The 24,796-nt window shown below is 41.5% G+C and overlaps 1 protein-coding gene across 1 annotated transcript in view; it reads right to left on the reverse strand.

The window, feature by feature from the left end:
* Positions 1-4,727: 4,727 nt before the first annotated feature.
* The window catches only part of GLG1 (golgi glycoprotein 1), an 85,998-nt gene continuing 65,929 nt past the window's right edge, over positions 4,728-24,796 (reverse strand). Inside the window, exons 9-26 of the mRNA XM_032121767.1 lie at positions 22,103-22,224; positions 21,353-21,454; positions 19,348-19,501; positions 17,532-17,669; positions 16,654-16,740; positions 15,714-15,776; positions 14,938-15,051; positions 14,460-14,548; positions 13,478-13,595; positions 12,406-12,498; positions 11,749-11,886; positions 10,319-10,442; positions 9,841-9,983; positions 9,513-9,614; positions 8,779-8,886; positions 8,065-8,185; positions 6,108-6,214; positions 4,728-5,632 (exon numbers count right to left, since the gene is read on the reverse strand). Coding sequence (XP_031977658.1) covers positions 5,465-5,632; positions 6,108-6,214; positions 8,065-8,185; positions 8,779-8,886; positions 9,513-9,614; positions 9,841-9,983; positions 10,319-10,442; positions 11,749-11,886; positions 12,406-12,498; positions 13,478-13,595; positions 14,460-14,548; positions 14,938-15,051; positions 15,714-15,776; positions 16,654-16,740; positions 17,532-17,669; positions 19,348-19,501; positions 21,353-21,454; positions 22,103-22,224 — 2,091 coding nt within the window. The 3' untranslated portion in view covers positions 4,728-5,464. The remainder of the gene's footprint in view (positions 5,633-6,107; positions 6,215-8,064; positions 8,186-8,778; positions 8,887-9,512; positions 9,615-9,840; positions 9,984-10,318; positions 10,443-11,748; positions 11,887-12,405; positions 12,499-13,477; positions 13,596-14,459; positions 14,549-14,937; positions 15,052-15,713; positions 15,777-16,653; positions 16,741-17,531; positions 17,670-19,347; positions 19,502-21,352; positions 21,455-22,102; positions 22,225-24,796) is intronic.

Here is a 24,796-nt window from a genome sequence, read left to right on the forward strand (position 1 = left end):
CGCGACAGCCGCCACTGCGCGTGCGCCATCCGCCCCGCCCAGCCGCGGCGGCGCGGCCGAAACAGGCCCCGCCCTTCACCCACCGCCCCTCCCCCCCGCGTCCCCTCAGAAATAAACCACCACAAGTACAAACCTGCAGACTCTTTTTATTAAATTCTCCCATTTCATCTGTACAGAAAAAAAAAATGCACATTATTATGTTCAGAATTTCAGTAACATCTCAAAATTACACAGCATGGACATGTAAAAAAAAAAAAAAAAAACAGAAAAAAGAAACCAAAAAAACAACTGAAACAAGGAGTGGCCAGGATTTATACACAGAAAGGGGAAACAATTTACAAAAAAGAAGTCTCGTTAATGTCACATTGAAAAATAATTATAATAAAAAAAGGAGACTACGTTCAAACTGTATCTGCTGTACCATAGGAATCTGCTGGGTCTGCTTTGTACACTGAGGGGGGCTGGGGAGCCCCTTTCCCCCAACACCCGGCTCGTGCCCAGTCCAACACACGCCTTACTCACAGCTTCCGATCCTCTGCTTCTACGCGCAGCAGTCACACCTTTCCCTTTTCTCCTAGTTCAGTATTTCCCAAGGCAAGAGCTACACGAGCACTTCTAATTCAGTCAATAGAGGGGCAGCAGGGGGTGGATCTCAGGGTGCAGCGATTCACCCTGGAAGGGATCTTTGTGCTTGGTCAGCTATGGAATCAAATTTGGGTGTTGTGGAAGGAGAAAATCTGGCCTCTGGCTAGTGAAGAGCAACGTTGTTATTCCTTCCTATCCCAGGCAGCATTCAGGAACTCAAGAGAGCAGATGCAGAATTCCACCAGCACAGGACAAACAGCGATGCCAGCGGAATTCTCTCTGGCACATGTGTGTGATTTGGGTCCCCTCTAACCATGACTCACTGGTGGAAGCAAAATGGCAGGTCTGGCTCCCAAACAGGGAGACTACGCAAAGATCAGTACCTGGGAGCTGCCTGGAGGATCTGAACCCCAGAATTAGGAACGTGCTCTTACACAAACCCACACTACAGCTGTTTTGAGTCCACAGAGCTGTACTTTAAATAGGGACAGAAGTGCTAGATGAAATTGTCTGGTTTCATACCACACTTGTGCACTCATACACACCTCAAAACTTTTTTTCCAAACAAAACTGATAAAGTAAAAAAACCTACAATCTTCTTTCACTAAGTAATAACGTTGTGTTTAAACAGAAATCGCCATCCAACTTCATCACAATTTCTCTACAACATTATGGGATTCCAGGGATCCTTCTGGCTTGTTACATTTCTTATCTCCGTACCTACCTGCAGTTAGTTTCCGTACTTGAGACGGTCACCATCATTATTTTCCATACAATGCACTTACTGTGGATTCTTTCAGAGCAACACTGATCAATCACAGGGTCAGATTCTGGAGGAAATGCTAAATTTTGCTACAGAATTATTCAACCTTCACTAGGGTCTTTCCAGCCATTTGCAATGACACAAACACACCGATACTTAACTCGGTGCGCTGGGCGGTACTTCAAGTGCCAGGAATTTTGTTCCCACTCATATCTGAATTACTCCAGCAGCCTAATGACAAAAGTGAGGCAGGAGAATCCCACACTGAAACTCACAAAAGGACTTGGCTAGACTCACTAGGTAAACAATAAATAAGCTTATTACTGTGAAAGAGAATGAACTGTAACAGGCTAGCAGGAGTGAAGTATAGAGGTGCACATCATGCACAGTTCCTGACACGTGCACATGCCGTCATTTAGGAAGCCTAACTTGTTAACCCTCACAGCAGCAGGAAGCAAATGGAGAGCTGCACACCTTGCCAGATCCCAAACATTCAGCTCTTCCATCCATGCCCTAAGCATCAGCATCAAGTCTCGCTCTGAGAGCATCTGGCTCTCCAAGAGAAGGTTTTGTGATGATCGGGAGAAAAAAAAAACCCAACCAACAACCATCTCCTAAACTGCATTCAGTGGAAGGCAGACTTCTCCAGTGAGAGGTAAGGGTTATGAAGAAGAAACACTACCACAGGTTCTTCCACACACCACAGGCTTCCACAGCTTCTCTTGGCTGACTGCAGCTATTGCTAACACTCTCTATTACAACAGAGAAGTTAAAAAGGCTTTCTTGAATTCAAGGCAACAGCAGTGTTTCTTAAAACCATTTCTCACACCTTCATACAAGGGTGGTGAGACACTGGCACAGGTGGCTCAGAGAGGTTGTGGACTCCCCATCCCTGAAGTGTTCAAGACCAGACTGGATGGGACTCTGAGTACCCTGGTCTAGTGTGGAAGGTGTCCCTGCCCAAGGCAGGGGTTGGAATGAGATGAGCTTTAAGGTCCCTTCCAACTCAAAACTGTTCTGTGACTCTGATTCATTCTTTCTTTCTCTGCAGTGGAAAATGGTTACCTGCAGGCAAGATGATGTGCTGGCAACAGCAAAACCAGTTATTTTTGGAACAGTACTCCTGTGGGTTTCTGTGCTTGTGAAACCTCTAGATTTTTAGGTATGCATGAAAAGGAGGAGAATGCGTCAAGACTGTGACTGGTAGATTTTTAGTTGAGAAAAAAGTAGATTTGGTCATCACCAGTGGTAGGAGACCTCCTTTTAAAACGTGAAAAGATAACATGCTCAATGATAAAATGGCTTGGACCCCTTGCCAGCATCCATCCTTTAAAAGGAGGGTCTGGTGTCTACTGTGACAAAAGGTTTATTTAGTATCCTACATTTTTTTCCAAGGGCCTCGAGCCACACACCTGTAACACCATCCCAGCACACTCACACTGAAACTGAACTCCCAGGTGAGCCTGACATAGGCAGAACACCACCAACCACAGACTAACACCACCATAGAGCACGGACTCCTAATGCCAGGCTCCGGGCACCCTTACCATAACCTTCTCCAAATTAAAAAGGAAAAAAAACCCAGAAAGCCTTAAATCTGAAAGTAAAGAAAGTCACCTTCAGAGCTGAACAGGGTTTACATTCAGAACTATGGCTACAAACCTACAATTTTCACCGCAATGTCTTTTGGAATTTAGTGGAAGATGCTATTTCTAGACAATAAACCATCTAATTAGGCTTTCCAAGCTAATCAGGTTACAAAATGCCTTCTCAAAAAGTCACAACAGTTTAAAAAAAGCCCTCCAATGGCAATTTAATTATGCCTGACAGACATTTTGGAGAAGCAGGACTCATGCCAGCAAGCAAGGCTTTACCAAGATCCCACTTCCCTTGCTGGCAGCTCTGTGAGCACATCCATTTCGACAGCAGTCATTTCAACACTCAGTCAAGTGATACAACACACACTTCTAATTGCCAAACTAATATTTGTGGAGTTACACACCTGTGCTACCTCAAGACACTTGATTAACTGTTTCTCTTCTGCTCCACTTCATGCTGACAGACGGCCAAGTCAAGCTCCCTTAACACCAGGTAAGTGGGGCAAGAAAAGGAATTCAGGCTTAAATTCAGTTCTACCTCACCACTTAACTGCAATCCTACCATACACTAACTCTCCATTGAAACTTCATCACTCAGGCTTTCACTGCTGCTTGCTTGTGTTCACAGTACTTTGCTACAAAACCAGAAGTGTTTGTGAGACTCACTAGCATAGCAAGTCTAAACCCATATTAGTTTGCCACCATCCTCAGAGCGGGATGAAGGTGTGTTTGCAAAAAGCTTCAGCAAAAATGTCATAGCAAAAGCTCACAGTATTTTGTATATGTCATTCTGTATACACAGCATCACCAGAATCAGCTGGTCCACACTCTGGAGTGTCTCAAAACCACCTCCACTGTTCTTCTAGAAAACAATGGGGAGAAATGGAAACACCAGGTCTTACCTAGTAGTGTGCTAAGTGGGAAAATAAAGTTACAGTTCAAGCATCAGCCTAAGTTGCACAGTTTCAGGCACATGGTTTTTACCACAGCACACATAGGAGAGCACATCTAAAATGTGAATAAAACATATCCTCCTGTACACATCGACTCTCATGCAGCCTCTCCTGGATTTCATCAACACACTCCATGTTTCAGTTAAAGCACGTGTCTTATGAGCTCCACACCTCCTTGTAGTTGAGGAACACAGGTGATAGTAAGAAGAGGCCACAACTACTGGTGCAGCTTTTCCAAAACACCTTCTTTGGGCTCTTGGGTGCAAGTATCCAGTTCTGGAAGTATAACTATACATAGCATAAATGCCATGTTGATGGTAACTATGCAAAAGCTACTTCCCTTAAAGATCCAGATGTTTCTGCTTTTCATACCACACTATCATTCTTCCATCCACTTCTGCTTGGCATTCTGGACCGGCACCTGTGTTCTACATCCCAGGAAACTGCCAGGTGTTATCACCATCAACTGCAGTTGTGGAAATGAAAAGCACTCTTCAGTGCTACCATTCAAACCATTAAGACCCAGAGCGTGGTTACAAACGCTAACCCACAAGTAACCGTTATATGGAGAGAGAGCATGTTGAGTGTTCTGGTGCTTTCTGCATCACTGACAGAGCACTGCACTGCCAGTGCATCAATACCATCTACACACAGTTAATTGGGGAGGGCAACAGCTTAGCAGCAGCAAGGTAAAATAAAAGGAGTGTTAGAATTTTACTGCATCATGGCTAATAAAAAAGTTGACCGAGTAACTGCTCAGAGCACTTCCTGCCCACTGACACTGTTCACTACTGACAGGCTCTACACACCTCGTGTCTACATCGTGTCTTTAATCTACTGAAATACAAGTTGTACAGCTCATATGAGTATTCAATCCTGGTCAGTATTTTATTCTATCTTGCAAGCAGCAAGAGGAAGAAAGGGAGGACATCTTTTCAGCCAAAAAAATCCACAGTCACAAAAGCAGGATATTCACTAGGAGATGACACCAGTGCTTGGTGTCCTTAGGTTGTCCAAGACTATGCTCTGAAGATGCTTTACACAGACGAGCAAGATGTCCAAAACAAGGCCAACTGTGGTGTAAGATGCAATTTACCCTTTAATTTCCTGCCTCAACTTCACCCAGCCACAGAGGATGACTAGATTTCAGTATGAACCATTACCTAAATCATATAGTCGATATGCAGCATATGTCTGTCTTTAAAAATTTACTTAAAAACTGCTTGAGCTGCAGGTCATATCAGTCTGATTTGGAGAGTGAAGGCAGTTCCAACAGTACAACAGAGACTTGTCTACAGGCAGGTAAACGAGAGTCTGCTAACAAAGGGGTAACAAAAAGCTGCTGGCTGGGCTGTCAATGTTGCACACAAACTTTCATAGGATGAAGATGCCACGGATGAGATCCAGGATGGGAAAACTGAGCCAACACCTGCTGCTGTTCTAATTTTTTTTTTTTTTTTTTTTTTTTATTCTCCTCTCACAAGAGGGGGTGGGTAGACTATACAGTGGAGGGCTGTACAAAACTGGGCACTGGGCAGGCATTTCTTCAGCAGGCAATCCAGGCTCTACCTGTCCTTGAGCTCTCTTGTCACCCGCTTGGTGATGCGTCCACACATCAAGCCGATGAGGAAGAGTACACAGATGCCAACTGTAATCACAGACAGGATGTAATTCTTGGACGGAGAGGTCATAACTTGCATGGCAAGGTCAGAAAATCCTTCTGCTGGGGCAACCTGGAGGTGAAAAGGGAATAAATGAGCCAAGCTGTGCTTTCTATGCAACCCTCAGCTGTGAAATTTACCAGCTTTAGTCTCAGGTACTGCTATTGCCTCCTGTCATCATCAGAGTTGGCCTGAACCAGAAAAAAGCAGGCCTGCAATAATTCACCTGAAGGAATTGCTGTTCAGGAGGCACCTTTTAACAGGAAGTTTTCCTGCCCCTATTTCATTGCCCCACAACTTCTCTACAGGAGACTAAGCCCTGTGTGCACAAAAGATAGTTTAATTCTGCATTGTTAGGGATGCATCCCAGACACAGTGAGAGTAAGATATAAGTTCCAAGAAGACCTGATTTCAGTTTTTCTGGACCAAACTCAAAATACTAAACTTCATTCAGAGACAAGAATTTCATTACAGTTGAAGTTTTTCATAAATACCTTGCAACAGAGAGATCTAAGGCATAAAAAATGGAAATTGTTTACATATTCACCTTTGCAGCATAGCTCCACATTTCTATACGATCATTAAGGCGTTTCTTGCATTCAGGCTGCAACCTCACACGCTTATCTTCTAGAGCTTCCATTAAGCATGACATTTCTGTAATGTGTAGAAGATGGTGTTACAAAATAGCAACAGTGGTGTCGATAACATGGTGCAGAGAGGGGCTCTTCCATTCTCATGTAGGCTGATGGTTACAAGGCTTTCTAAACAGACCTGGCAGACTATGCCTGAGGCTAGCAATTTCACCAAGATTCATGATCAGTATTGCATTTGGAGATGCAAAGAATTTTGACTTCCAAAAAGAAACTACAGTATGTATCCAATATATAATTCACGTGGTTTACATGAGATTTTATGAAGTCTTTTAAATCTGTACCTTCAACGAGCTGTATACTCTGAACTCCATGCCACCAGCCTTTAGAGAGAGCTAAGATCAAATTCAGTTCAGAAAAGCACAATCTTATCTCCTTAGGCTTGTTAGGAGTTTTTGATCAACAATATATTTTGAAAGGCTTAACTTCCTGAGTTTTCACACAGACCTGTGAAAAGGAAATGGGATCACAGCGTTCTGGTGCCTACAGAGGGGTTTGGCCAACTAACTCATAAGCTCGTTAAATGCTCATATGAGACATCAACATAAAATTTTGTATTTTATTTCCATGCTACCATACTTGACTAATCCCTAATTAGATATATTCTGCTTTGCAGTGAAGAGTTATTTAGCTTGTAGCCAACAGGCCACAGACTTAGTTAAACCAGCTCCAGACTTTTAATGCACAGTTGTCAATTCAAGCACTCACAGGCAGAGCCCTCTAAGCTGCAAATTCCTGCAGACCTGCAGTGCAACCACATCAGAACACACATCAAAAGAATTATGACAAAGCGGGAACAAATAAAGGATATCCAGAATTTCAGAAATGCATTCAATAACCAGCATGAAACATAACGATCAGGAAAATACTTGTCTGTTATTTTTAATGCCAGATAAACTTCATAAGATGGGAAAATTCAGAACTTTTTTCTCCCACTAGTTTTTCTTGAACAGCCCCACATCCCATCCAAGTAGCTAACCTATTAACAGTAACAAAGTGCAAGAGCTTGACCGCAAGCAGGAAAAGAAAGGGCTAGGAAACACTTAAATATATTATGTTTCAAGTGGTCTGAACTTGCTGAACTCAGTCTTGGACGACTTAGAACAGCTGATGAAGTCTCATAGCCTTTAGCTGCTATGAGAACTTAGACAGTGCAGTCATGATTACTTACCCTCTGCAATGCTGGAAAAGAAAAGACTCATATTTTTAAGCAGAGAAGAAAAAAACCCTCCAAAATACTTCAATTTAAATTTAAATACTGAAATGAAGAAGCCAAACATGGCCAAAGACTGACAAAGAAAGAAGAACCAAGGAAATTAGCTTAGAATGAATCTTGTGAATCCAAACTAACTTGTTGCTGTAAGAAAAGGAATTTAGTTCTAGGACAGCTTTTGATACGGTCTGATAGAACATTGTCTCATGTAAATGTGGGAGCTGGATTTTGTGTGAAGCTGATACAAGGTGGGAGATAAACCTCACTGAAAAATGAGTTCATGTGTATTAAAAGCTCATTTTCAATGGAATTTAACTGAGGAGGGATTTTACAGAAGGTCTATGGATCTGCTATCACACACTATTGTCAGCAATCATAAGAATGATGGCACATAAAATACACTCATTAAATCTGCAGATAAGGCTACAAGGATATTATATCAGGATTGAGGACTAGGTCCTGCCTTCGACACAAGGAAAGACTTCTTGACATCCATTCATCTAACACTTCTGCTGCTGTTCCATCCTGCTGCCCACAAATGACTGGTGGAAATATCTTGTACGTAAGATTATGCTGGTAAGAAAATGCAGGTTAAATATCTCAGGACTGAGAGGTTACACAAGTACAGCACGAGCACTTACGGCGTCCTCTCCCTGGCGGAATGGCAGCACAGTGGTGTTTGATGTCTAGGGCACAGGCTGTGTGGAGTACCGGGTCAACAAATATATCTGCTTTGCTTTCCTTCAGCATGTTGAGCACTTCCTGTGGAGGAGAAAATTTCAAGTACATCTCAGAAAAAGGGGACAGAATAAAACTCATGCTGATCAATGACTCTGAAAGGTGTATCATCTTTTTAAATCCAGGATCGTGAGAAAATCCATCACTGTCCTTGGATAAGGCTATGAATGCTGGTTTAGGCTTAATTAATTGGTTTGTAGTGTTCCTTAAAATACTCATATTAATCTAAAAGATGACATCAATATGCCAGGACTACTTCAGTTAGAACTGAAATCTAGCCACGGCACAATTCATACAGTCCTCGATCACACAGCCTGGGACTAGGAAAGCCTACAATGGAGATAACATGAAGAAACAGATTAGTAACAGAACCTTAAGAAACCATAATCAAGAAAGGATTCAAGTCTGGAATTGCAAAAGAGAAACTCCCAGCACAATTTTCACTGGCAAATTGAAAGTGAATTGAATCCCTGCAGGCCAGAACCAAGACGTATAGGGAAATTTCAGCGCTCTGGCCGCATACTAGCTAGAACATGACCTAGGCTGTGATCTGGAAAAATCAAAGACTTCTGCAGGGATAGGAGCTTTTTAGAGCACATCCAATTTATTTTCTTTACCTTCTTGCACATCTCAGTTTTTATTTTCAGCAGATTCACTTTCAGACATTCTTCCACCTGCCCAGTCTGCTCCTGAGCTGCTGCTTCTTCTGCACACAAGCTGGAAATCTATTTTGAAAGAGGTGTTTTAACATTCTGCCTTTTAGCACATTTATATCTCAATATGTTAGCTCATCACAGGGCACAGCTAAAGAATACATGATGAGATTGCTTCCCCCCTAAAATCCCCAAAGCCAAATGCAGCCTGGCTCATGCAATATGCATAACCCTTTGAAACCCAGCAGCAAGAAGTCAATATCACTGTAGTGAGGAGGAGGGCAGGGAAGGAAACAGCATGGAAAGAATGCGAAAGCATGAAGTAAGTAACACTGGAAGCATGACCAACTCTGTTACCAAAAGTGAAAACTCAAAAAGCCTGACTGTATTCCAGTTAAGGCTGGCAAGACCAGAGAACTGACTTTTTTTTTGACAACAGGAAAAAAGCGTTTTTCCATAGTCATAAGTACTGATGAGATCCCAGATGAAAAAATTAACTTCATATTAGCACTGCACAGGAAAATTCAATTCCTACACACTGGGCAAAAGTCACAAGCAGAGAATCTGACTAGCTAGAAGCAGCTCAAAGGGATTTTTTTGTTTTAGTTATTAGGAAAGTTCGTGTTTTGAGAAACAAAAATCCGCTACACAAAGGGAGCTTTCATCCTGCAAAAGTAGCTATAGAGTTACTCTCCTACCTCGTCGGAACAGTGCATCTGAAGCTGGGGATCCAGCCGATAATCAAGGGCTGATTCTTGGATTATCACTCGAATTTGGTCCTCGCAGTCTGGAGAGAGACGCTATTTGCAGGAGAAAGTCATTAACTCACTCAATGACCTTCGGTAATCAACCACCTTGTACATTAACCAGTATTCTGTAATACTTGTATAGGAACATAAAAACCTCCTTTATGTATAGCCTGTTACATACATTGCACACACCACAAGACCGAGTTTGATTTTTCAATGACTGTTAATCAGCACGATCCTGCACATTTTCTCATTTGCAGGCACCAGCTCTACTCACCTGGTCTGCATATTTCAACTTCAGGCATGAGATGACTTGTCCTTCCAACTCTGTATCATCCTTGGCCCTATTCAGGATATTTTGGCAGAATTTTGGTATGTCTGCTTTGCACGCCTTCCTGAGCACGGGGTTTAAGCGGTAATCTAACCAGGAGAGATGACAGAACTTCGTTAGAGCACACATCTCTTCAGATTACAGAGCATAACATTCCAAAAAGAGATGGGATAGAAATTTCCTGGATGGCATTATACCATAAAGGAACATAACTTTGGGGAAAAATAGTATTTTTTCATAATAGAATTTCAAATTGTGAGATAAGAGCTTCAGGAATAAGAGGATTCAACAACACATGCTGACCCACTGACTAAGGTCAGCGTGTACACATAAAACCACAAAGGAGAATAAAACAAAACTGATACTTTTCCTGCCATGCTGAACGCCTCGGGCAAGCAAGTTCTGGGTTTTTTTCAGAAGATACCTGTGTTCTGTGTAATCTGGCGCTTGGTAATCATCTGCTTGCATTTAGGATCCATCACTTCACTGTTCTTATTTTGTTTCAAACACTGCAACATGTTTTTCGAATCCGCCTCTGGACAAAAGCGCTACAAAAAAAATATCCCCAAAACCCAACAAGTTTCATCACTAAAAGCACTAGAAAAAACAAAAACCAAAACCAACAAGCAGCTTCCTTCATGGAAGGGAATAATCACCTGCCCAACAGAGAGGTATACAGCCACACTGCCTAGCCCCAACATTTCAGTGCTGCTCTCTGAATTGACCATGGGCATTAATGTCTCTGCTTACGGACTGAGCACTGAGCTGTACAGTCCTGACTGGCTTTATCAAAAGCAAATTGCCTTTATTTTCTATTCTTAAGAAAAGCACACTTGGAAAGAAATACCCACCAAATTAGGTTTCATATTCAACTACTTTTGTTCCCATTTATTTTAGAAAGTAAAAAAGCAATCTTTTAAGTCCATACACATACTGCTGTTCTGCGTAAACACTGCTTGGACAAAGCAACAGTGAAGACTTCATTAGTACCACTCAGTGCAAACTAAGACCACATATAAGGAGAAAGCAGAGAGGAGTTCACTGACAGTAATTAGCCCATTCCCCCCTTGAATCAGATAGTCAAAAGTGAACCAGCTCACCCAAAATTCAGACCAAGGTACTAATTCCTTTTGTTAGAAACTAATTCTGTGGGTGTAACATAAGGCTGTTGCATCTTCAAATCCTCACTATTTTGATGAGCTCAGGTTTCTTTTTAAAAGCATGTGTCTGCACTGAAGAGCAAATAACTTTCAAGATGTTCTTCATCAGCTAAAATACGGAGTCAGTGCACTGTATACGGACCACACGTACCAGTGTTTCAGGGCTTGCAATTCTGGCTACTGTGAAAGAGTGTCTTATATGAACATTCACTGCTGCTTTCTACTTTTCTACGTGGTACCACTTCCAGCCTTCATTTCTAATTTTAAGTTTTGCATGATTTTGCTTGCTCTATCAGTTTGATAAAAGTCTGTGTGCACCAGGTCAGCAGTGAGCTGAAGATTTTACTCTTCTCTGTAATCGTAACTTCTTCACCCTTGCTAAAAGCCAATCCAAATCCAAACTGACTGGATGAGAACTGTATTAGAAGCCTCAGCAAAGATTCCCTCCTCAATTCTGCTGGCAGTTGGGAAGACAAATTTATTAGCACACAGGCTTTGATCAGGAAGTTGAAAGAGAAGAGCCCTGAAGAAACCTCAGCCTGATTCAGAGTTAAGAAACTGATTACTTTGCAAAAAAGCAATCATACTTCTGAAAGAGCACAGCAGTGTTGTAACAAGCCTTTACAGGAAGCTCATAGCTGATAGAGCTCTTATATCCCAACCTCACCCTTTTAAATGAGCACACTACCATTACCTTGATCATCTGCTTGCAGACTCTCATGAGTGTATAGTCCAGTTCTGGGTCCATCATCTCTGTCTCCTGCAGCTTAAACACCTTCTGGTGGCACCGTGTACTCAATTGCTTCTTGATTTCTTTCAGGCATTCAATAATCTACAACACATTTTGCAGGCATAATGGACACACTGTTGATATGATTCTGTCATACACAGCCATGTGTTCCCCTAATGACCACCTTCATCTCATTTGGACAGTTAAAATCCCAATGCCTAGATTTTATTAAAGTCATTACCAAAGCTTATTTCTAGAACTTGCTTTAAGTTCATCTTCTCACAAAGATTTAATGAGATGAAGAGGGTCTCTTGGACTTATTCCAAAAACGCAAATGTCATCCTAAGAAATCTTTAGCAACATTTGCAGTAACCAGCTGCAAATAGCTTAAAACTAGCATTAACTGAAGAATGAAGTGCTCACAGCATTGCATTCCCCCAGTTTTAATGCTTGTGTACCAGTGGAAAAGAAAGAAATTAACATTCCGAAGTACTACCAAAATATTTGAGTGATATCAAAATGAAAACCTCGAGCTGCACTTACAGGGGCAAAAGTGTTCTTCAAAAGTTTTCTGAAATGAAAGTACAAATTAAATTGTAAATTATTAACAAATTCCATTACCTGAGCATTGCCATAGGGCACGTTCTGGCAGTAATTCTTGATGTCACTTTTACAAGCCTCATAAAGTTCTGGTTCAAGTCTGATATCCTCAGTCTGCAGGAAAAATTACAATATGAGCCTTAAAGTAGGACTCAAGACTATTTTACTTTTTTAGTCTCTTAACTGGAGACCTCTACTCACAAAAAGTAAGCAACCCTCACAAGAGCCATTCAGTTTCTTTGAGTGTAAGGGTCTTGGGTGTGAAAAATGGTGTTAGTAGGAAACCAACTTTGGAATTCCCTGCAGCGATCAGTCAGCTTTTTAGACTGAAGAAAGGTTTTAAATCAAATTATAGAGCTAGCAAGTTGTTTCTACTGCTTCTCCTAAAAGGGCATCATCACAACTGTCCAAGACAACTAAAATCTTTCCATGTGAAAGCTAAAGGACATATTAACAGTAGGTGATCAAGGATGTGAATTAAGTTTCCTGGTTTCGGTGATGCCCAGCATCTGAATTCTTCCATACAAAGGCAAGAGTGCTGCCTCTTCTGATATGGACCTACTTAAGGTGAAGCTTTGACACTTAAACAGTATCTACAGGACAAAGACCCTAAGAGTTTATTACTGCAAGCACTGCAGCAGGAAGTCGAGAGGCAGCTTTGCCTACCAGAACAAACACTACTCCTATTTATCCACTGAGCAACTTGGAGCAGCTGGAGTCGAGTTGCTTCATCTGTGCTTGTTTCCTCAGTCTGTAAAATGAAGCTTTTGTTCTTTCCTAGAGGACGTTAAGGACATCAGAATGTGTAGCACGTTGCTGTCTAACACTAAACATAATCACTTCTAGCTGAAATTCCAATGACCATTTAGCTTGCCTTAGCCTTCGTGAGACTATATTTAAGGCGTTAAAGACAATCAGTACTTTCACTGCGAAGGGCAACTGAGCCTTGTGTTGTAAGAAAAGCGGAAAAAATAAATTAGATACATCTTACAAATGAGCTTCCTTTTTTCCCCGAAGGTGGACAAACCAGGAAGTTTTAACTGATGGACCTCACTAGAAGAGCAGGGAGAACAAGAGCTTCAGACATGTTTACCATCTCTAGCTCCTCAACACGCAGCTGTTTGCGGCACTTCAGAGAGACCCTGTGCTCCTTGGCATCCTGCAAAGTATCATTGCGCACAGTTGTGCTCAGACAGATCACCACATCCACCCTGCAGAAAAGAAAACAGCTTTTTACTCATACATCTTCACTAAGACCAGCCAAGGTTGGTATTGGATTACCACAACAGAGAAACTGACTCCAATAATCCAAACACAGTATGAAGTCCTTGTGCATGTGTGCTCACTTCTGGGTACAGCTCTATGTACAATAACTGTATCACAATTAAAACCTAAAGTGGAGTCTAGATCAGCAGACAGGAAGACATTCAAAATCCCACCAAACCCTTTGCCCAGCAAGACCTCTGCTCTAAAGTCATGTCAGCACTTTAGAAAAGCTTTGCTTCATCTCAGAAATAGATGAAGGTGAATACCTACACAGCATTGCAAGCAACCCTTTTAAACTATGAGAAGGGCATTTATCTCATAAAATGTTAATAGTCTTGCTATCCACAAACACGACTGACCTTGTGTGTAATTCTGCCTTACACTACGGCAGTACAACATTAAAAAAAAAACCCCTCAGAACTGCAGTGAATAAACCAGATAAAACAAGTGGGCTATTTTCCCTTCCCAGATCAGCAACTAGAACAACAATAGTCTGCCTCTTAGAAGACAATGAATCTAGCAAGGATATAAAACATTCTGGGATGTGCAATCAACTAATTGTAATAATTAGCTAATTTCAGAGCAAGTAAAATAAAGAGGACAGGCTTCTATCCAGGAGTAAGGCAGAAGTAATTTTAAGAGGCAGGCCTCTACCTTAAGCCATCTGCAGAACACAATCACTAACTGAACACATACAAACCAACTGGCCTTTAAAGGAAGTCCAGCATTTTCCGTCCTATCATGAAATACCCTGACACTTAATTACATACTTATACAATCAGATTGCTGTTTGGTCAGGCACTACATACTTTTTTTTGATGTTGGGGCACAGTTTCAGCACATCTTCCTTGCAAGCCATTTTAAACTTGTATGAGAACCTAAAATCTTTCATTTGAACCTGCAAGAGAGAAACGGGGAGAAAAACAGCTTTGGTCATGTGGAGTTAAAAAAAAAGTGAAGTGCTGGCCAAAAGAACACTTGTTCAATCATACAATTAGCACATACTTTTGTTCAAACTTACTAACATGGAAGCAAAGGGGATGCTGCACTGCTGAAGAAGTTGGGACCCTGTCTACCATACGCCAGGGATTAAGGAGGAGTTGAAAAGAAACCACCTCTGGAAGTGACCATTTATGACCAGGCACGCAAATACAACTGTCTGAATTCACAAGAGCTCTTTAAATACAGTGTAAAATCAATTTCAAAGAAGGAGCATTTTCATAATTAGCTAATTCCTATCAACACCCTGAAAGAACAGCCTTCCACTGATAGCAAAGTGTTGCTTACCAGCTGGAAATGAGTAACACCAATTGCACATTTTTCATTCATTTCCTTCTGGTGTTTGTTCTGTATTAGACACTCCATCAGGTCCCCAGAATCAATCTGGTTATCTGCAACCTCCTGAATAAGACATGAAAGGCATAAAAATTAGCTACTCTTACGAGTCATGGGTTTTATGTTCTTTTAGCCCACTGTGACCAGGAAATATGGAACTCACAGTCCCACTCTCCATGGTGAGCTGACCACCCTAGAGATGCACCACACAACTTCAGTACACAACTATGTTTATACAGTTCAGAAAAGAACCATCTCAGAAACACACACACTTCAGACTCAGGAAAACACATTGCAGAGACTCAGTGATTACATGACATATTAAAATTAGGTGCCTTCACTGCTCTTTAACTACTCAGCCCTACACCAGTGAAGTTATTTCAGCAGTGCTGAGCAGCTGCACAGAGTAGAGTGGCTAAAAACGCTGCCTGCATGTAAAGGAGAAGGAAAAAAGTCTAGTATTTAACTCACTGTAAAGAGTGTTTTTTGCCAGTTACAGAGCAAATTTAATCTTCAAACTAGCTTTTCTGCTAGGGCTATGACAACAGCAGAAACACTAGCTGGAACTAATAATTTTTATTTCAGGGTGATTTTTTAATTAAAGACTTTTGGAACTGATTACCTCTGATTTTACTTTTGAACTGTAGCAAGAACTAATACTAAAACTCTCTAACCTTTCCCACTGAGCTTTTTCCTCAAAGATATTCACACTATTACAGAATACTCACATGACAGAATGTCTGGATAATGGGCTCACATGCTCTCATCAGCAAGGCTTCAATTTGAATGTCCTGCAGAAAATAAGCAGTTTTTCATTTTCACAGTGAATGCACAAGAGAAAAGGACTCCAGGAGAAACCTGGGCTAACAACTCAAACTCAATCCAGTTCACAGGGTTTTGAAAAATGCAATCCAGACAGCTCTGCCCTTTAGCTCTGGAAATCTCGGTGTTCACTCTTGCCAATATGGCAAATGCAAGACAAGCCTTATGGGAAGAGCCTGGTCTCCACAGAAACTCCTGGCTTGGATAATTCAGCCATTCTCCTCCAAACTGGGTGATAGAGCATTAGAAATCACCTTACACCTAGGCAGGAGTTGAAGATTTAGCATAGTTCTGAGCAAATCAAAGTTTCTAACCACTGGAAGGAAGCTTTCCCTAGGGCACAGTGTAAATTTCAAGAGGTACAGGGAACAGTCTGGGGCTCGACAGTTAAATATGAAGCTTTGTAAAATAGATAAAACTGCCAACACCACTGAAATCTCTACTATGTACCTGGTGGTTATGGCTTGCAGAATTTTTGGGACTGATAGGGAAGTTGCAATACAGTACTCAAAACTACTTGCAAGCAAAATCTCAAGTCCCATCACATATCTTGACTTGTATTAAAGGTAACTGGGTTTCTGTGCAAATCTTAGTTTCACTCCTGTAAGTGATCTTTAAAGCAAGAGAAATGCCATCAACAGCCTAAAATCCTGTTGTTCACTTCTCTTCCTCAAGAATCTCCATGAAAAACTTCCACTGTATGGGGGTAAAAAGGATGTTTTTTGATGCCAGAATACTGCATTTCTACAGCTTCTCTAACCTCAGGCTTTTTCATCGTTATTAAAATGACATGCTTAACTAGACATGCTTAACTATTGCCTTTACCTCAGGCTGAAAACCACTCACCTCAGACTCCAGCTCAGTGAGGTTTCCCACTATGTCTCTGCAATCAGACACCAAGTCATCAAGATGGTCCTGAAGGCATTCCAGCTCCTACAGAAACAGACATTTTAGTGTGTGATCCAACAACCCAAGTTGAAATTTTGGGCTTAAAACATTGTTACACATGTGAAACTGCCCTCCTTTTTGTAAAGTCCTAAATCTCATTTAATCCCACTCCTCTACTAGCACTCCCAGAACACACACATATAGCAATAACTGAAAGTGTTGGTCTAGGATGTTACCACTTGTTCTCAAAAGCTGCATGATGTGCTTTCACTTCTGGAATATCACATTTAATTTTCCCTTTCCATAACCTAAGGAGAGGTTAGTTACCCAACCTATGATGGGCACTTCAAAAAGAGAGCGGTGTCTACAGCATCTGCTGCAGAATGGTCCCTTTGCTACAGCCCTCCTAGGGCACAGCAATTTAACATGATAGTATTTGTTGAAACTTTTTAAGTACCTGCAGATGTTAGTTCAGTTCTGCATAAACATAGGAAGCATGACAGTACTTGCCAAATGGAAATGGGATAAAGTTTATGTGGGAAATATCAAGCTTGTATTAGAATATTACAAGTAGGAAGTTGAGGGAGGTAGGGTTGCTTCATTAAAGCCCTTTTTGCTAACTGTCCCCTTCTCCCTTCTCATTCCGCTAACATTTGAACATGCAAAGCTTCTTTGCACCTCCTGTCTCTGAGTCTGGTGCAGAGTGTTTCAAACTGCACCAATTTTTAACATGGTCTCCACTATAAAGAGGCAGTGAGATGTCCCTTTATCCCCTTTCTCTCCTTCCCACCCCTCCAGTTTTGCAAACAAAGTACCAGTGACATTGTGTATAGTACCTGCCCTGTCTCTGTCTTTTCACTGCACCACTTCCCCAAGTCAATCATGCACTTGTCCTGGAGGGCTGGGTCCAGCTTCACATCCATGGCTCGCTGATGGAGGATTCTCTGGACCTCTGCTCTGCACTCTCGTGATAGCTGCAAGAAGAACAGGGAGTGTTTGGCATACAGGGTCCCTAAATCCACACAGGGCAAACAGGATGCTGTCAGGTAAGGTTCTGAGAGTGACCACAAACGCCATCATCAATCCCAGAGGTCACACGAGTCCTGCACTGCTCAGCACAGGCCTGCCAGGGCCCCAACAAGAAATCCTGGTTTCAAAAGAGCTTGGAGCTCTGTCATTTAGTTTAGATAGAAGCTCCTCTTGTTCCACTAAGTTTAATTTTATATTCTTAAATCTCTACTTCACTTTTTGAAATATGATGTCAGATCAGGTCCCCAGGTTATCTGCTGCACCATCCCCCCTTACTCAAGGCCACAGACTGATTCTGGAGAAGAAAAGTCAAAGTAGCTCATGCCCTCAATTCCAAACCAGAAGCCCAGAATAAGGCAATGTAGCCCAGCTGTAATTTCTTCTCAGCAATCCCCACTGCAGCACATCAGAGTCAGCACTTGCAAAACAGGAAGAAACAAACTGTAGAAAACCAAGGGATACTGGTATGGTGCTTATCAGACCTAAAATGCACCAGTTGAAGCTTAAAGCTTCATACATTTAAAAATCCAAACCGCTGGAAGTTACCTAGCATTCTGTCAACAGAACTGGAAACAAATACAGGTCTAACCTCCCATAAGTTTGCTTCCAAGATTAATCTCAAAATGACAGCTGCTCCCTTAGCCTACTTCCCAAAAGAAAAACACATTTAAAAACCTCTTCTCTCTCTGATAGATTATTTGCAGGGTGGCTATTGATTTCTTTGGTCAGCACTAATATAAAATGGAACGAAAAAGTCTCAACTCAGCAGACTAAGAAACTGCATTAAAAAAAATTATTCCTAAAAGACATACTTTCAATCAATACTTGACCTCTGCCACAAAAGACCTTTTAAATCAAGCTGTGGAAATTAATTTTTAAACTAAGCCCTTGTATAAACCCATCAACTCCTAGGGGCTGTGTACACTACAGTGCCAAAAGAAATGGAACTGAGTACCCAGGTGCCTTCATCTGAGTGCCTTGCTAAAGGCACGAGAGGGCAGCAAACTTGAAAAGAGCACCTCTCAACCACAAATGCGATTATGGTGGATCTCCAGACTGCAGGGCAGCAAGTCAGATCCCCACTGCCTTCTTTAAAGACAGCATAAGCACATTTACCAGTACAGCAAGCTCCAAAGAACTGGAATGATGCATTTATATCAATAGGAAGAATTAAATGGAATATAATCTGAAGCTGGGCACAAATCAAAACTTAATTAGAAGCAGCCAAGGAAAGCTGATCTTGAAACTCCTTTTTGCATAAAACCAATTTTGCAGCTACGCTGGCTATCTGCAAGGAATCACATTCCTCTTTGGAAAGACATGAGGGAGAACTTGGACTGCATTTGAACAGAAATGTAAGTCAGTGTCAGCACACAGGTCTCTCCACGGGTCTGCCATTCCTGCTGGGCCTATTTTGCCTTACCAGAACAACTACCTAGGCCTTCAGGGCACCCTTGAGGAAGAGTTGGGCACCCCAAGCAGTGCAACTACCACCTGCAGTAAATGATTTAAAGTAGGTTTTCTGAGTTCTGGCAGTTTTAGCATAGAGTGTTCAACTTCCAAATGTGTGAGCAACCCTTCTACCACAGATCAACAAGTACCAAGTTGCCCATCAGCACTTACCCTCCTTCCTTGCTCCTCTGTGCGATACGCATGCCTGTACAAGCAGGAGAAAACAGCCCCTGGAGGCATCAGCTCACTGGTCTCATTCCAGCCATGGGTATGGCAGAGGCGGGAGGCATCTCCCTGACACTTGCGGTAAAGGACTGTGTCCAATCTGCAAACAGAAAAGTTATCCCGAAATGCTTTTGGGACAGAAAATCCACTTCAGGTTTCAGGCACCACCAGGACACCAATCAGCAGCAGTGTCTGACCAACTGAACCAACAGGATTCCAAATTCCAATTTTGAATCAACTCCCTAAATAACACCAAAACCTTTAATTACAGATCAAATTTTCAACACTTCTTGAAGCACCTCCCATTTCTTCTGCAGCATGCCAGCCACTTGGCTGACACATGAGAAAAATCATCTCCTTGATGTCCTGAACCAGCAGAAAGGCAGGTACATACCACATCTTGCTTGTGTAATATCTTACACATACTTTGTACTGCTGCCATTCTGAAACACCAATTCCATAAAAATCTAAGTTGGATTGATTCTGTCTGCCCTGGATTTGAGCCAGCTGAAAACTCAGTGTCCCCTGCTTGGCATCTAAGTGAAGATCTCTTAAGATGATGTCTAATTACATGAAAGTTAAGTGAGATATTACTGACTTTCCAAAATGGAATCTTCATATTTATAAACACTATAGGAAACAAACATGAAGTGATTTCGGTGGACACAATTATATAGACAATGATAAAGATATCAACAAAACCCTATCTACTCTGTGCATACGTCTGAGGCACATGGTCAGTACAACAGATTTATAAACCAGTTCTGGGGAACAGTGTTTAAACAAAGATAAGCTAATCTTGCCCAGCCTGCACTATGAATTAGAATTATCCTTACTCCCAAGAAAATGCAAATACTCAGTCTTCCTTCTTCCAATCCCTTAAGTTTGACTCAAACAACTAATTACCTGCTGGAAACAGTACAGGCAGGAGACACAGCAATGAAGACAAACAAGAAGGGGGGAAAAATTAAGTATTCTTGTCTGCCTATGGAGATAATTATTGAGACGACTAAATGAACAGCCAAAAAACCTTAAACTCCCTGGTCCATGAAGCCCCTTATATTTTAAAAGCAGAAGGTTCACAGAGCACATCAGCTCTCAGCTGCTGGCAATGCTGTCCATAAATCCATGACTTGTTATGAGTCAAGATTTTCTTAATGTTTGATTTGAACACTCCTTGCAGTAATCGAAGCCCAGGACTTCTTGCCTTACACTCTTTGTGGCCACTAAGAACAATTATTCAATTTCCTGCAGTAAGGCCATTTAATGTACTCTATTTCCTCACCTCTCAATCTTCTTTAGAAGACAAGCCAAACACTTATTCTTTCCTCACTGGTCACGTTTATCACATTTATTCTCGCCTCATCCTAACCAACACTGGCACAAGGGGCTTTGTATATATTTAAAACAAAGCACTGCCATCTCTGGATGAGAAAGATGGAAAAGTAGTGCTCTGAAGGGTATTATATCTGCTCTACAGGCTGTAATCACACCCAGAGAATTTGAAAAAAGGCATAAATGGAGGCAGGAAGCTTCTCACACAGTGAGACTTTGTTATACTTATAAACTTGGGTTTCCTTAAGTTCCATATTGCAGCACTTAGAGCAGACACAACTGGCTGCCACCTGCAGAGAAAGAGACCTTCAACTTCAATATGGTCAGACAGAATTCTTTAATTAGATGCAATGAATTTTAGAGCTCAAACTTGAGCACTTTTTAAGGTTGCATCACTTCTACAAGAGTACCTGATTTAAGTGGCATCACACCTTTTCTAAGCAGCTTTTGCTTTTAGTGTTCTAAACAGGCATTAACACCCTACCAACCTGCCATACTTGAAGGTCCTCTTCTGAACAATCACAAGCTATACTGTTTTACAAGGAACTGCTAATGCATACAAACACTTAATACAAGTAACATCAAATAAAGATATATCTTGTTTTACAATACTCACTTCCAGTCACGAGATATAAAATACTGGAGCTCCAGGAGCCTATGCTCACAGTCCTCTACCATTTTCTCAGTGTACAAGTGCTCCATCAGACAAGACAGAATCCTGCAAACAGAAGAAAAAGCCAGGCCACAGACTGTTAAAATCATGCTAAGCTTCCCTGTAACAGCTGGTGTTGCCAAATCAGTCTTTCCAGTGAACCATAGATAAGATGTTCAAACTCAGTGAAGATCTTTCTCTTCCTTCAAAAAAGTTACATCTAAAACAAGTGTATATCAGATTTGTACTCTCTCACGTTCCATTGTTTTAGTTATCTCAGCAAGTTTGATATACAACAAAATCGTAAGGAGTATTCCACAGAAAATCTGGCTCAGGGCAGAATATATTATCACACCTGAAGACAAAGGAGACACCTGTCTCTGCCTTTTGGATTTGCTTATCTGGCCTTTCCAGGCTTGTTACATTGTGATATTGCTTGAGATTTACATAGTTAGAGAAATTAGCACACCAAATGTTACAAACTTAGTTTAAGTGTCCGTGATAGCTCCATCCTTCACCAGTGCTAAACCAGTCCTCCTATAAAAATACTGGCCTGCTTGTACAGCAAGAATGGAGACAGCTCAGTTCAACCCTCTATGACTGGTCTGGAGTCACTAGTCTGGATAGGTTTTAGTGTCTCTACTGGTCAGCCACACAACCTTTACAGATGCCTAACAGGAAAAAACCCATCAGTTCTAACTGAGAGGCACCTACATGGGGTCTCCAGACCGTATGTGCTTGCAGGCTGTCTGTATCACCGACTCGCAGGCCTCGTTCAGCGCGCGGTCGATGCGATAGTCAGCACCGGGGTCCGTTTCCTGAATCAGGGTTTGAAGCTGGAAGAAAGGAATTGTGGATAGGAAAACAAATGTTAAAGACCTAAATGAGAGCACTTACAACCTTTCAGTGTGGCAATTCTAGGCCAGTAACAACATCACAATGTATGAACTCTGCTCTGCAGTGTTTTATTTTAAGAACTTGTGCTGCCAACTCCAGCACTGCTGGACCCTAATTATCATTATGAAGGTATCCCAGGAACATTGTATGAGACCAGTCACACACTGAAGGTCAGCTGTAAACTTGGACTACTTATGTACCAATTTACAGATTAGAACAGGTAAAATCTGCATACTCTATTTGTGATCTGTCTTAAGCTTTGATGGTAGCCTCAATTCCATAAGGCTGACGATATCAAACACACAAATTTGTCGTATTTTTATGAATACTATTTACAACTGAAACCCAAATCAATGTCTAAAGATCATGTGCCTATCTACAAAGTCTAAACCAGTTTTTAGTTGCCTGGAGAGTACAATGTCCTGTTCTGATGCCCCATGAGGTAACATTTCCTCAGAGATGCCTGCTCAAGCTTTTGGAAGTCAGGAACTATAGTACACATTTTTTTATTATGTGTATGTATGTGTGTGTCTAAGGTATAAAATAAGTTATAAAACAGGACACCCTGTTTTAACTACTTAAGAGAGGTCGTAGTGTAAATGAAAGATGAAAATAAAAATTTTCCAAAGATTTAGAGACCAGGTGTGCCAACCCAAAGCTGATATCCCAGCACTCCCTTTATGACTTCTAAATACTTTCAGTTGTCATAGGTAAATGCAGTATGAACAGCTCCATCAAATCTTTTTTTCCTGTGAAACCGCTGTTCTGACAAAAGCTGCAGAAAAACAATTCTCTCTTATTAGTAAGGAAACATCATTTAGCATATTTAGCACTATGTTACAAAATCAAATCCGGACACAGTAATTTGGGAGGTGTCTGCTGGGCCAGGGGAAGAGAATTTGGGTAAATCTCAATTCTGGGACAAAGGTAGCTTCTGGACCATAATTCAGCCAAGGATCCCCATGCCCCACTTCATTTTCCATCAAGCTGTGAATTTCCAAAGACTGATGGAAGGCAGACTGGTATCATCATTCGGCAGGCAAACATCTTCAGCTGACAAATTTGAAGGAAAAAAAAAAAGAAGAGGTTGCTGAGAAGGCAACTGCACACCAACATCAAATGGTCTACATGCTCCTAGCATCTTGACACTTAGTTAATGGTTTTAGTCATTGGCCCTCAGCCCAACTAAATCAAAAGCACAGTTACAATTTTATTCTCTACCTTTCAAAGTCTGCACCGAAACACCATCCAGGAAACTCCCAGGGGCAAAACCCTAACATCTCAAAACACAGGCAAGAAAAAAAGCATCAGAGAACTGGAGAAAATACAAGCTAGCACAATTTATCCAACAGGAAACTTGCAGTCATGAGGACAGACCACAGATTGCCTGGGAGGAACACAGGATTTGCTGCGACTCGCTCTTAATTATGCCCAGCATCAGCTTCTAAGGGATGCAGGCAGCTGAAAAGGCCTACCTATCAAAAATTTTTGGGATACTTTAATTAAAAAAGTAAATAAATAAACGTTTTATACAACTCTGACAGTGGTCAAACAGAAGCCAATACAGTTCATAACATAGTGGCACCTTAATTGAATGTGCTCTTTACAAACTTTTTAAGAGTCACTGCAAGAGGGAGAAGAATATTGTGGTTTTGCTGGTGCAGACACACAGCCTGCATGGATGGGGAATACTCTGCGTGTAAAGTTGATGGGATTACTTCAAATTAGGTGACTTACATATCAAAGGTGGAATTTACTCCCTCAAGGACAAATCGGTGAATAGAACCTCAAACCCAACATTTTTTTTATACACACAGATTAGATAAACTGGCCAGAGCATTATGTAGGCAGGATTCTTCCTCAGGTCTCAATTAATTGGTATTTCTGTTGCTATCAAGTGGAAGAGGCCAAAGCACACTGGGTACAACAGCTCAGAAGCACTGAAGCACCTCCTTATCCTTCCACCCTGTTTTGGGCACTACTGCAGAATTCCCAATCTTAATTCTCAACCACATGCAAGATGTGCAGCACCAAGCCAGTTGCCCTGACTGCAGGGAAGAAGGAATAATTTGGCAACAGTGATAAAAGTGAAGGTTGTATAGGATTTTCCTCCCTCACACAACAAACCCTCACAGCTGAAAAGCAGCTGGATAAACTTTACAATCCCCTGAACTTTTATCCTGGAAATGGAACTAAATTAACAATGAACTACCAATTTAACAGCTGTATTAGAAATTGGAGGCAAGAAATATATGCCCTTTTAGCAGGGATTGGAGTTTTAGATGCTCAAAGGTCTGAACAGAAAAAAACCCCCAAAGATAAGACCAGGGCAACACAGAAGCCACATATTTGAAAAACGATTTGCCAACAGCTCTAATACAAAATACTGCTTTCACCAAGCAACACCAGAGGTGCTATATACTGCCAGTACAGCTGCAGACCTTTGAACGGCTGATGCTCACAATTAAGTGACACTTAATCTCCTATCTGATGACCCACCACAGCACACGT

Source organism: Corvus moneduloides, chromosome 12 (genome assembly GCF_009650955.1).
Source record: "Corvus moneduloides isolate bCorMon1 chromosome 12, bCorMon1.pri, whole genome shotgun sequence".
NCBI classification, from domain to species: domain Eukaryota; kingdom Metazoa; phylum Chordata; class Aves; order Passeriformes; family Corvidae; genus Corvus; species Corvus moneduloides.